Here is a 13,470-nt window from a genome sequence, read left to right as displayed (position 1 = left end):
GGTGTGTTTTGGGGTGTCTGTGGTTTATTATGATTTTAGACAGCCTCTGTGCTAATGGATGGGGTTGTGTTCCTGTCTTGCTAGTTGTTTGGAATAGGGTGTCCTGCACTGTAGTTTGCTGGTTGTTGAGTGGATCTGGGTCTTGGTGTTGAGATGGAGATCTCTGGGAGATTTTCACCATTTGATATTACGTGGAGCTGGGAGGTCTCTTGTGGACCAGTGTCCTGAACTTGGCTGTTCCACCTCTGTGGCACAGCCCTGACGCCTGGCTGGAGCATCAAGAGTCTGTCCTCCACGTGGCTCTGTTTGAGCTTTTATTTCAACAGCAACAATGGAACTCTGGATGGTGTTGGCCACTTTTTTTGCCAATTGGCCGAGGAGAAGTGTGAGGACGCCCAGCGTCTCTTGAAAATGCAGAACCAGTGCTGAGGCCGCGCCCTCTACCAGGATGCACAGAAGCCTTCTCAAGATGAGTGGAGTAAAACCCAGGACGCTGTGGAAGTCGCCATTATTAGGGAGAAGAACCTGATCCAGGCACTATTGGATCTGCGTGCCCTGGGTTCTGCCCGCGCAGACTCCCACCTCTGTCGGATTGGGTTGTTTTTTTTTTTTTTTGATATTGAGCTGCATGAGCTTCTTGTAAAATTTGGAGATTAACCCTTTGTTAGTTGTTTCATTTGAAAATATCTTCTCCCATTCTGAGGGTTGTCTTTTCATCTTGTTTATGGTTTCCTTTGCTATGCAAAAGCTTTTAAGTTTCATTAGGTCCCATTTGTTTATTTTTGTTTTTATTTCCATTTCTCTAGGAGGTGGGTCAAAAAGGATCTTGCCTCTATGATTTATGTCATAGAGTGTTCTGACTATGTTTTCCTCTAAGAGTTTGATAGTGTCTGCATGCCCCTGAATTTATGTCACTCTCTAGTCTCAGTTTCACCCTCGGGCATGTTGCATGACCCCTCTGGAGTTCAGCCCCCACCCTCTCCATGCCTCCTTCACTGCACTTAGGAATATCTGCCCTACTTCCAAAACACTACTCAACTGATGGAAGAATAAATGTCAGGAATAATGACAACAACAATAATCCCTACGTAGGTTCTATGGTTTACAAAATATTCTTACACATTTTTAAAATTTGAATCTTATAACAAAAGTGAGATTATTGAGACAAATATTGTTTTATGCTAGTTTGGTGAGGAAGAATCCATGAATGCAAGAGAGGTCAGGTGGCTCATTCAAGGTTACTAGTTTGGTAAGTAATGGGACAAAAGCTCCCAGTTTAGGGCCAAGTCTCCAAGTTCTGCACTTTCTCTATCACTCTGGACAAAGAACAAAAGGGTTATCGGGAAAAGAGATCAAAAGGCAGAAAACAGAACTGCTCTTCTGGGGAAATGCTGTCATCCTAAGGGAAAACTCTCCACCAGAGGCAGAAAGGAGGGTGTGGCTTTCCAACATATTTCCAAGGGAACATATCTTACTGTCATAGGAGTGTTCAAATCAACCTTCACACACACAAAAAATAAGGATATTTTCCTTTTTCCTAAAAAACTGAGTTGCTTAATTTCAAAATTATTAAGTTCTAAGATGAACTTCACAACATTTCCAAAGCTATGAAGAAGTAAACAGTGGCTGTCACTCCACCTTATAAATAGAAAACAAAGCCAAAGAGAAGTGATCTGCCCACTGTCACTCCCTTTTATAAACCAGCTGGTACCTCCTTAATCTTTTCACTGCTGCCTGCATCTCCTTGTTTCTCAGGGTGTAGGTCATGGGGTTGAGCATGGGGGTCATGACAGTTTGGCTAATGGATACAGCATTGTCAATGGAGAAGGAGGTAAAGGGCTGGGTGTAGAGGTAAATGCTTGGAACAAAGACCATAGACAACACGACAATGTGAGTGGTGCGGGTAGAAGCTGCCTTCCTCCTCACTTGCCCTGAATGAGACCTCAGGATCACAAGGATGGCTGAGTAGGAGGTCAGGAGAAGGAGGGACCAGATGAGGACCAGCACCCCACTATTGGAAATGATAAGGAACTCCAGGAGGGAAGTGCCCGTGCTGGCAAGTCTCAGCACTTGTGGAACATCACAGTAGAAATTATCTAGGACATTGGGGCCACAGAAAGGCAGGGGGAGCATCAGAGTCAGTTGGGAAATGGAATGGATGAAGCCTCCCACCCAGCTAGTCACCACCAGCCCCACACAGATCTGAGTGTTCATGATGGTGACATAGTGGAGGGGCTGGGAGATGGCAACAAAGTGATCATAGGCCATAAGTGAGAGGAGGAAGACCATGGACCCTCCCACAAAGTGGAAGGAGAAGATCTGGGCCATGCGGCCCTGATAGGAGATGGTCTTCTTCTCAGCGAGGAGGCTCACCACCATCTTTGGGGCAGTGACTGTGGAGAAACAGAGCTCTAACACAGCCAGATTTCAGAGCAGAAAATACATGGGTGTTTGGAGTGGGAATCAAAGGTCACTGTGACCATGATGAGGAGGTTTCCCATGACAGTGGAGGTGGAGACGAACAGGAACACCAGAAACAAGAAGAGCCGGAGCCTCTGAGTCTGGGAGAGCCCCAGGAAGACAAATTCTGATGCTCACGTGAGGTTCCCTGATTCCATGGTGTCTTCTCCATACACCTAAAAAACACAAACCACAGACAGAGATGCATGAAGTCACTATTTGCCTGTTTAGTGCTTTCAGTGTCCAGGTCTAGCTGATGGAAATTTATGTGCAGATCATAATACCAGTTCTGATTAAATGGCCTTGTCTCTGGAGAGTTCACTAGTTGGTGCTGGAATACACATTCTTGAGATATCTTAAAGCCACCCAGAGACACATGCAGCCTGCCTTTCAAAGATTCAGTGTAATACAGTGGTGGGAAGACTCTTGGAGCCCAACGGACCTGCAGTCAAATTTCAAAGCCTCTATTTCCATGAGATTTGGCCTTGAGCTAGTTACTTAATCTCTCTTAATCTCAGTTTCCACATCTATAAGAAAAATGTTTTCTTTATAGAAATTGTCTAGGGGATTAAATAAAATAACACATAAGGTTCCTAGAACAGTGCCTGGAATAATAAATGGTAATCACTCTCCTCTGTGTAGTCTCCTGCTCTAAAGACCTCCTCCCCTTTCCAGTCTCTAATACATTTTTGTACCAATCATTTTTCATGCAACAGTTAGCACATCATAATGTTAATGAACTTTTCATGTGTCTATATTTTTCCTCCACAATTCATAATATGCTACAGACATAAGTCTTGATCCATAATTTATTTGTGCCCTGCAGTACCCATCCTTGCTCATAGTCAGTACTTAATAAATAGCTGGTGTTAACTGCTGAGTGGGTGAAAAGCTATTGTGTGTGCAGGTCCATGCAGGGGAGCCTCTGGACACAGCTGGACATCTGGGGCATTCCATTTCTTTCCATCCTTCACAGTAGGTGGTCCCTTACTAGGTGAGCCTCCCCAGATCAGAGGTGGAGACAAGAGGCAGAGGGGTAACTATCATTAGTGAAGAAATAGATGATGAATATATTGTTTGAAGGAGATTTAGAGCTCTTCTGAAAGGACAGCAATTTCAGAAGATGTTATTGAATCCAAGAATAGAAGAGAAAAAAATATTGAAGGAGAAGAAATGGAAATAGATGAAGAATTAAAGGGAGGAAAGAAATTATAAGGAAGGAAAATAGGGGAATAGAATGAGTGAAGGAAGAAGAGATGGAAAGATGGTGGACAGGGGAGGGAATGGGAACAAAGAGGAAGAAGGGCATAGAGGTTGAGAGATTAGAGGTGACAGGTGAGGGTTAAGTGCCCTCCCCACTCCCCCCGCCTCGTCTCATCTCCCACCCTGACCTCATGCAATCCATTATCTATCAGAGACCACTCCCTTATTTTTTTAAATTAATTTTTATTGGAGTACAGTTGCTTTACAATGTTGTGTTAGTTTCCACTGTACAGCAAAGTGAATCAGCCATACGTATACACATATCCCCTCTTTCCTGGACTTCCCTCCCATCTAGGTCACCACAGAGCACCAAGTAGAGTTTCCTGTGCTACACAGTAGGTTCCCACCAGTTATCTATTTTATACACAGCAGTGTATATATTTCAATCCCAATCTCCCAATTCATCCCACCCCCCTTGGCATCCATACATTTATTCTCAATGTCTGAGAGATCACTCCCTTCTTATTTTTCACTTCAATTTGTTTTCACTCCAGTCCACTTTCTACACAGCTGTCCATGAGACCTTTCTAAATGCTGAAATGATCACATTCCCCTCTCACTTCTATCCTTGTAGTGATGCTCACCAGAGCCCCTTAGGAGCCACATCCAATACTTTGTGGATCAAGTCAGGGTGGATACACGTATACGTGCATGCAACACAGCATGTCATACAGGGCTGTAAAACGTAAGCTCCATATGCCTTTCTTTTTTTTTCCGGTACGCGGGCCTCTCACTGTTGTGGCCTCTCCTGTTGCGGAGCACAGGCTCCGGACGCGCACGCTCAGCGGCCATGGCTCACGGGCCCAGCCGCTCCGCGGCATGTGGGATCCTCCCGGACCGGGACACGAACCCGTGTCCCCTGCAGCAGGCAGACTCTCAACCATTGCGCCACCAGGGAAGCCCTTCATCTGCCTTTCTAATCGGTACCTCCGCCTCCGATGACCCACTAGCTCTTTAATGGATTAAAGTCTTAAACACGCTCCATATTTATTTATTTCCATGTTGGTTCCCTGGAATTCTGTTCATACCTTCTCAACCCTAGAAAAGGCCCACTAAAACATCACCCTCTCTGTCACTCCTGTCACCATTTCTCCCATGCAGAACAAATTCCCCATTTTTCAGTGTTCTTAAACATCGAAAACATACTCTGCTATAGGTTTATCATCATTTATTTTTTCAGCTTCTCTCCTCAACTTACTACATCATAATTTCAATATCTTGGCAACCCCAGAACTTGGAACAGCCGCTCTGATACAGCACATGCTCAGTAAATATTGTCAAGTTAATGTATTAAGGAGGTAATTGATTATGTGGAGATTTTTAAAGTGAATTTACTTATCCTATGTTCCCTGTCTCATAAAGCCAGATCTATAAGTGGTTGTTAAAATTACTGGGTTTTACATGCAACCTAAAGCAGCTGCTTAAAAGCACACCCCCTCAATTACTTCCCGAGGCTCTCCTCCAACTTTAAACTTAGTACCATCAAGTCTATGTCACTTGTTTATTCTCTCCAGCCTCCAGCAGGTGTTTTCAAGAACCTAGCTACCATTGACGTATCCGGAAGTGTGGAAACCCTCAGGATCTCACCTTCCTTCAGCCCCGAATGGGGGAAGAGAGTTCAGGTCGTACATATTTCTGGGAGGTCCTCTCTATGCAGCTTCACAGCTTCCTGATCTCTGCCCATACCTCACACACACAACTCATTGGCATGACCCTGGGGACGAAGGGATATCCTTAGGGAGAAATTATTGGACTGGGAACAGGAAGCAGAGCTGGAATGAGTCTTGCCGGGGACAAGGGAACAATGGGAGTTGTTAAAAAGTTTCTAAGTCTTTCAGAAACACTTGCTATTTGACCATACTCCCCAAGGCAACCTACAGATTCAATGCAATCCCTATCAAAGTACCAAAGGCATTTTTCACAGTACTAGAACAAATAATTTAAAAATTTGTATGGAACCACAAAAGACCCCGAATAGCCAAAACAATCTTGAGAATGAAGATCAGGGTTGGAGGAATTATGCACTCTGACTCCAGACTATACTACAAAGCTATAGTAATCAATACAGAACGGTATGGGCACAAAAACAGACACACAGATCAATGGAACAGGATAGACAGCCAGAAATAAACCCATGCACTTATAGTCAATTAATCTCCAACAAAGGAGGCAATACAATGGAGGAAAGACAGGCTCTTCGATAACTGGTGCTGGGAAAACTGGATAGCTACATATAAAAGAATGAAATTAGAATATTCTCTAACACTATATAGAAAAATAAACACAAAATGGATTAAAGACATAAATGTACAACTGTATACTATAACATAGGCAGAACCCTCTTTCACATAAATTGCCACAATATTTTTTGAGATATGTCTCCTAAAGTAAAGAAAATAAAAGCAAAAATAAACAAATGGGGGCTTCCCTGGTGGTGCAGTGATTGAGAGTCCACCTGCTGATGCAGGGGACACGGGTTCGTGCCCCGGTCCGGGAAGATCCTACATGCCGCGGAGCGGCTGGGCCCGTGAGCCATGGCCGCTGAGTGTGCGCGTCCGGAGCCTGTGCTCCGTAACGGGAGAGGTCACAACAGTGAAAGGCCCACGTACTGCAAAAAATAAAAAATAAATAAACAAATGGGACCTAATTAAACTTCACAGCTTTTGTAGAGCAAAGGAAACCCTCGATAAAAGGAAAAGACAACCTAATGAATGGGAGAAAATATTTGCAAATGATAGGACCAACAATGGGTTAATAGCCAACATATATAAACAGCTCGTACAACTCAACATCAATAAAACAAAAAAAACAATTAAAAATTGGCGGAACTTAATAGACATTTTTCCAAAGAGGAAATGCAGATGGCCAACACGTACATGAAAAGATTCTCAGCAACGCTAATCATCATGAAAATGCAAATTAAAACCACAATGAGACATTACCTCACACCTGTCAGAATGGTTATCATCAAAAAGAACAGAAATAACAAATGTTGGCCAGAATGTGGAGAAAAGGGAGACCTTGTACACTGTTGGGACTGTAGATTGGTGCAGCCACGTGGAAAACAGTATGCGGGTTTCTCAAAAAACTAAGAATAGAACTACCATGTGACCAAGCAATTCCACCCTTAGGTGTACATCCGAAAAAAACAAAAGCACTAATTTGAAAAAAATACATGCACCCCAATGTTCCTAGCAGCATTATTTACAATTGCCAAAGCGTGAAAGCAACCTAAGTGCCCATCAACAGATGAATGGATAAAGATGCAGTATATAGATATGACAGAATACTAATTAGCCATAAAAAAGAATGAAATTTTACCATTTGCAGTAACATGGATGGACTTTGAGGGCATTACGCTGAGTGAAATAAGTCAGACAGAGAAAGACAAATGCTATATGATATCACTTATATGTGCAATCTAAAAAAGTATAACAAATTAGTGAGTAAAGCAAAAAAAGAAGCAGATTCACAGACATAGAGAACAAACTAGTGGTTATCAGTGGGAAGGGGGGTGAGGGGTGATATAGAGATGGGGAGTGGGAGGTACAAACTTTGGATGTAAGATAGGATACAGGGATGTATTGTACAACACGAGGAATATAGCCAATATTTTGTAATAATTGTAAAGGGAGTGTAACCTTTAAAAATTGTATAAAAAATAAAATTAAAAAAATTGCAAACTCCCTTCCCCCACAAAAAAGAATACCTGGAACATATTGGAAGCTTAATGAATATTAACTGAATTAACGCATGAGCAAATAATTTAACACATAGAGACTATAACCAAACTACCTTCTGTTAATGCATCTGCTTAAGTGCAAATAAAATAATTCTATATGAAAACTCCAAAAACAAAAAACCACAGCAACAAAAAATAACACTTACTATTTGAAAGGTCTGCCTTGAGGGCAAAAAGCAAGCAAACAAAAAATTTTTTTTTAAAAACCCACAAAAAACAACAAAACAAAAACCCGCCAATGACAATGAAAATTGTAGAGATTCATGACATGTAAGATTAGGAGATCAAGATTAGAAAGGCCAGAAACTCTCAAAATTTCTGGGATTTTTGGAAGGACCCATTTCATAGACCAGTGGTTCACACACTTAAACATGCATTAGAATCACCTGGAGGGAATGTTAAAACTCAGACACTCCCACGCAGAACTTTTGATTTAGTAGGTTTGGGTGGAGCCTGAGAATTCACATTTCTAACAAGTTGTCAGGTGATGCTGATGCTACTTATCTGGGGCCACAGTTTGAGAACCACTGACTTTGAGTTTCACTGCTCTTGTCAGCAGAATGGACAGTTCTTTCTCACAGCATCATCAAGGCAACTGGTTTAATAGTTTACTTTTTTAAAAAGAATTAATTGACCTTGACTTGGACAACATTATAGGTGGGAAGATATTTGTATACTACATTGGAAACAAAACCTATAAATCTGTCTTTTATTTTGTCAACCGATCCCAAGGTTGATTCCCCATCCATATCCAATTCTATTGCACCATCTATAACATTCTAGTACCCTTTATATATGAATTATTACTCGGTAAGATCCTTCCTTTCATACAAGAACTAGTACAGGAAGTGCATATATTTTCTTATTATGATGAACCAGAATTGGAATTTCTAATCTTGGTGTACAGTAGCTTTCCTTTCTACATGAGATTTCCAGGATGATCTGAGTTCTTTTGTTACAAATATTTATACTTAACAAGGACATAGAAAAACACTATCTGAAGCTCTGGTTTTGTCCAAATACAAGAGATACAGATTTTAAAAAACATGAATTCTTCCCAATATTTCGAGCTTTATTCCACTTAAAAACCAACCACTCTTTAAAATAGCCTGGGTTGAGGCTGGGAAAGGGACTAGGTCTTATCAGTCTCCTTGACTGTCAGATGTCACTAACTGTAACACTATTAACAATAACTAATTAAATTACCTGGACTAATTAATTATAATTCTGACTTGGTTTTCAATAAGAAAGCCATTATATCTTCTACTTTGTATATTTCTCCTCTCAAGTCACATAAATGTTTGTAAACACACTTCAACCCCAAAGTTGATTCCTCGGAGCATGATTGTGGACGAGTTATCTGTTTTAGAAATTGATTACAATATGGCTTATTGTTTTGGACTTATTGTACTTGGGCCGTTGTGAACATTCAATAAATGTGTAAAAATTAATAAACAGAAACTTCAATTAAATAGAGTTGAGAGACCAGAAGGGGGAGCTCTCAAACCTTGTGACAATAACAGAGCCCAACAGGAAAAAGAAAGACTCTACTTCTTTCCTGGCAAGGACTCGGCCAAAGAAAAGCCATGGGCTCTTTTTACTACAGCCTGCCACCTTCTTTTTTCTCTCTAAAGAAAGAAGTTCCCTTCCCACTGAGGACTTGCACGTGGCTCACTATGGGTGCAGACCCTGAATTGCAATTCTCTGCTGATCCTGAATAAACCCATCTTTGCTGGGAAATATTCGGCAGTCTATTTGTTAGCATAACTGAAAGTTATCCTTTTTTAAGAATAAGAGAGCAGTAAAAGGCAGGTTGGGTACAGCTCAATGCACAATGTTGCGGATACAAAAGTAAGAAATCCATTCTCCTCTCAAGGAACTCACAGGTTGATGCGAAAAACAGACCCAGGAACACATAAAGGCACGTCAGAGAGGAGATACCTCTACTAGCAGAATGGCCAATGGTTAAAAGGCTGAGCAGCTAACCATGACTGGAAGAGAAGGAAGACTTCGGAGAGGACATGACATTTAAACAGAGGTAAAGTTCAAATGTGTTAGGCAGACAAAGGAGGGAAAGTGTGTTTCTGACAGGAAGAACAGAGGTCCAGGGATGAACTGGCACAGCATACACTCCAAGAACCCTCAGGTCCTTGACAAGGTTGGAGCACAGGGGAAGTGAAGGGACATTAGGGTAGAGAGGAGGCAGGAATCACTGTGAATAGTGTTAAGAGACCAGTCTCATACACTTAAGTTTTACCTTGAGGGAGGTGAGAAGCCAGTGGAGAACGTTATGCAGAAGAATGACCTACAGATGCGGGCCTCTCTGACAGCAGGGAGGAGGAGAGATGGGAGAGTTGAGAGGATGAACATAGCGGTGCAGATCCTCTGTTTATTCATACCCCATCCTGTTTCAGAAGAGACTTCATGAGGGCAGTTAGGGGCTTATAAGTGTTCTGTGTTCGTGACCCAGCCCATCCCAGCTTCAAAATCATTAAAGATGTGAGAAGGGTGAAGAGCTAGAGGAGAAAGGGAAAAGGAGATGGGAGCTAAGGACAGAAGGAGGAGGATAAATAGGTAATTAAGAAAAATCAGAGTGTGAAAGCCGACGAGCCAACAGGGACCCATGGCTCAGTGGTATCAAGACCCTGCTTCAGTGAGTCTGTGGTGCCCTTGGCCTCTCCCTCATGAGCCGAGATGGCCTCCATGCTTCCTTATGGTGTATGTCCTCACACATCTCATTCAAAGGTTGGTGGGGAGGGGGCTTCCCTGGTGGCGCAGTGGTTGAGAGTCCGCCTGCCGATGCAGAGGACACGGGTTCGTGCCCCGGTCTGGGAAGATCCCACGTGCCGCGGAGCGGCTGGGCCCGTGAGCCATGGCCGCTGAGCCTGCGCGTCCGGAGCCTGTGCTCCGCAACGGGAGAGGCCACAACAGTGAGAGGCCCGCGTACTGCAAAAAAAAAAAAAAAAAAAAAAGGTTGGTGGGGAGGAAATGGGTGGAGGGCAGTTTCTTTCTCCTCCTGCATCTCTTGCCTCTACTCCTGGAGGAGAAATCTTTCCCAGAATCTCCTAGGCTAGCACACTCTTTGTTGTGATCATATGAACACATGAGCACTCCTGGCTTCTAGGTGCTCTGGGAAGGTGAACACTTATGATAGGGAACAAGCAAGGGGGAGGTGGTTGGGAATGGCTTTGGGTAGACACCCAAGAACAAGGCTATCTTCTTATAAAGCACCTGGAAATGGGGATGAACATGATGGACCAGAGGCAAGAGAATACTGACAGGGATGCAAAGTCTGTCGTATGTAGGATAACTCTTCTAACAGCAGAGGTCATGAACTCAAATGTGAGGTCACAAACTCAAATAAGAAAAGGAGGTCAGCAGTAATTTCTCTGTCTAAGAGGTACTGAGGATCATCACGCTCCTCACTCCAGGACAAAATTTGAGCATCTAAGCCAAAGACAGGAAATCAAGATTTTTCTTTGCAGAAACAACAACTCCTGAAAAATAGATCTCCATGTATTGGTACTTGGGTGTCCTCCAGTAAAGAGCTGATTTCCACCTGAACCCCTAAGGTAAAGTTTAAAAGCTTTAATACATAGAGGTATGAATTCATATTTTATTCCCTTACTCTTAAATGTAGATAGCCAAGGATCAACAGGAAGACCACTAATACAAAAGGGAAAAAAATAAATAAAAAAATAAATGAGATGCAAACAGAAATGACATAGGAAATAGAAGAAAAGTTTACATAATTAACATCCTTTCAGAGAAACAAGAAGACATAGAATCCATAAATAAGAACAAGATGGTATTAAAAATCATAGAACAAAAAAGGGTTCTTGGATATTAAAATATGTTGACAGAAATGAAAACTTTAATAGAGAGGTTGGAAGGTAGAGTTGAGAAAATCCTCCTAGTGTAGAATAAAAACATAGTTTGAATAGAGTTTCCACAGGATGGGGCCCAGCATGGGCTGTCAGAGCCTGGATATCCCTTTTGGGAGCCACCAGTTGTGAACATTAAAGCACAGTGAGAAGAATATTCCCATAGTGGGATGACTCAGTGTGGGGAGCAAAACTCCAAATGGATGAGAAGGGTGTCTATGCAGAGGTGCACCCTGATGTCAGGCGTCAGAGCCCAAGCAGGGTGAGGAGGGTTTCCACATGGGGGATGTTCTGATGGGGGTGTTGGAGCATGAGTAGGGTAAGGAAAGTGTCTGAGCAGGGGGCTGGTCTGCTGTGTGATACCAAAGCCCAACTGGAGTGAGGAAAGCATCAGGGGAGAGAGTGGAAACACGGACAGAACTGCTATGGGAGATGGTTGTATACAGGGGGATGAAGCAAGTTAATAAATTAAGGATAGAGTGATGTCAGAGAAAATGGCAGAGTAGGGAACTCCAAGGGCCCATCCCTACACAGAATAGAATTAAGAATAAAATTGAGAGTCCAGAAATAAACCATATTTTTATGGTCAATTGATTTTCACCGAGAGTGCCAAGATTATTCAATGCGGAAAGAATTGTCTCTTCATTAATTGTGCTGGGACAACTGGATATCCACATGCAAAAGAATAAAGTTGGACCACTACCTCATACCATCTACAAAAAATTAACTCAAAATGGATCGAAGTCCTAAATGTAAGAGACAAAACTATAAAAATCTTAGAAGCAAACATAGAGGTAAATCTTTATGAACTTGGATTTGGCAAGGCATACTTAGGTATGATAACAAGAACACAAGCAACAAAAGAAATAATGATAAATTGGACTTCATCCTAATTTAAAAATTTGTGCATCCCTTATGAGAAAAGTGAAACGATTTCTTCCAAAGAATGGGAGAAAATATTTGCAAATCAAAATCTGACAAGGATCTATTATCCAGAATATGTAATGAACTTCTACAACTTGACAACAAAAAAGACAACCCAATTTAAAAAAAGTAGGCAATGGATTTGAATATACATTTCTGCAAAGAAGATATACAAATGTCCAACAAGAAAAAATGCTCAACATGAAAAGATGCTCAACATCATTAGTAATTAGGGAAATGAAAATCAAAATCATAATGAGATACCACTTCATACATGATAGGATGGTAATAATAATAATAACAATAGAAAATTACAAGTGATAGAGAAGATGTGAGGAATTTAGAAGCCTCGTAATTGCTAGTGGGAACAAAAAAGGGTACTGCTGCTGTGGAAAACACTTTGGCAGTTCCTCAACAAGTTACACGTAAAATTAACCATATGACCTAGCAATTCTACTCCTAGGTACATACTTGAAAGTCCTGAAAACAGGTACTCAAACAAATATTTACAAAGGCTAACAGCAGCACTACACACAATAGGCAAAAGATGTAAACAACTAAAATGTCATTCAAGAGATGAATGGGTAAACAAAATGTGCTGTATCCAGACAGTGGAATAGTATTCAGCCATAAAAAAGAACGGAGTACAGGGAATTCCCTTGAGGTCCAGTGGTTAGGACTCCATGCTTTCACTGCTGAGGGCGCAGATTCAATCCTTGATGGGGGAACTAAGATCACTCAAGCCATGCGTCACGGCCAAAAGAGAATGAAGTATTAATACGTACTACAGTGTAAACTAACCTTATTAAAATTGTGCTAAGTGAAAGAAGCCAGGCACAAATATTTTATCATTCTACTTTATGAAATTTCCATAATAGGTAAGTCCATAAAGCGGATTAGTGGTTTCCAGGAGCTAAGGAGAGGGGAGAGAATGGGGAATGACTGCTTAGTGGGTATGGGAAATCCTTTCGGGGGGATGAAATGTTTTGGAACAAGATAGAGGTGATGGCTGCACAACACTGCGAAAATACTAAATGCCACTAAATTGTACACTTGAAAAAGTTAATTTTATGTGAAGTGAATTTCATATATTTATAGAAAGGACTATGAGAGCCAGGTTCCTCAGCAGAGAAAATAGTTATAAGTGTGGAAAGGGAAAAACAGAGTAAGTTCTAAGTTCTGTGATGCTGGATTGGG

General features: G+C 41.7%; 1 protein-coding gene across 1 annotated transcript; it reads right to left on the bottom strand.

Moving 5' to 3' along the window:
- Nucleotides 1–1,683: 1,683 nt before the first annotated feature.
- On the bottom strand, nucleotides 1,684–2,618 carry LOC103082177 (olfactory receptor 4D2-like). The gene is given in 2 exon segments (XM_082930837.1): nucleotides 1,684–2,459; nucleotides 2,462–2,618. Coding segments are annotated over 2 exon segments (933 nt in total).
- Nucleotides 2,619–13,470: the final 10,852 nt, after the last annotated feature.

The sequence above is a fragment of the Lipotes vexillifer genome, unplaced genomic scaffold, assembly GCF_000442215.2.
Source record: "Lipotes vexillifer unplaced genomic scaffold, Lipotes_vexillifer_v1.1 scaffold433, whole genome shotgun sequence".
Classification (NCBI taxonomy): domain Eukaryota; kingdom Metazoa; phylum Chordata; class Mammalia; order Artiodactyla; family Lipotidae; genus Lipotes; species Lipotes vexillifer.
Note: the sequence above shows the minus strand (reverse complement) of the source record. Positions and strands in the feature narration are given on the sequence as shown.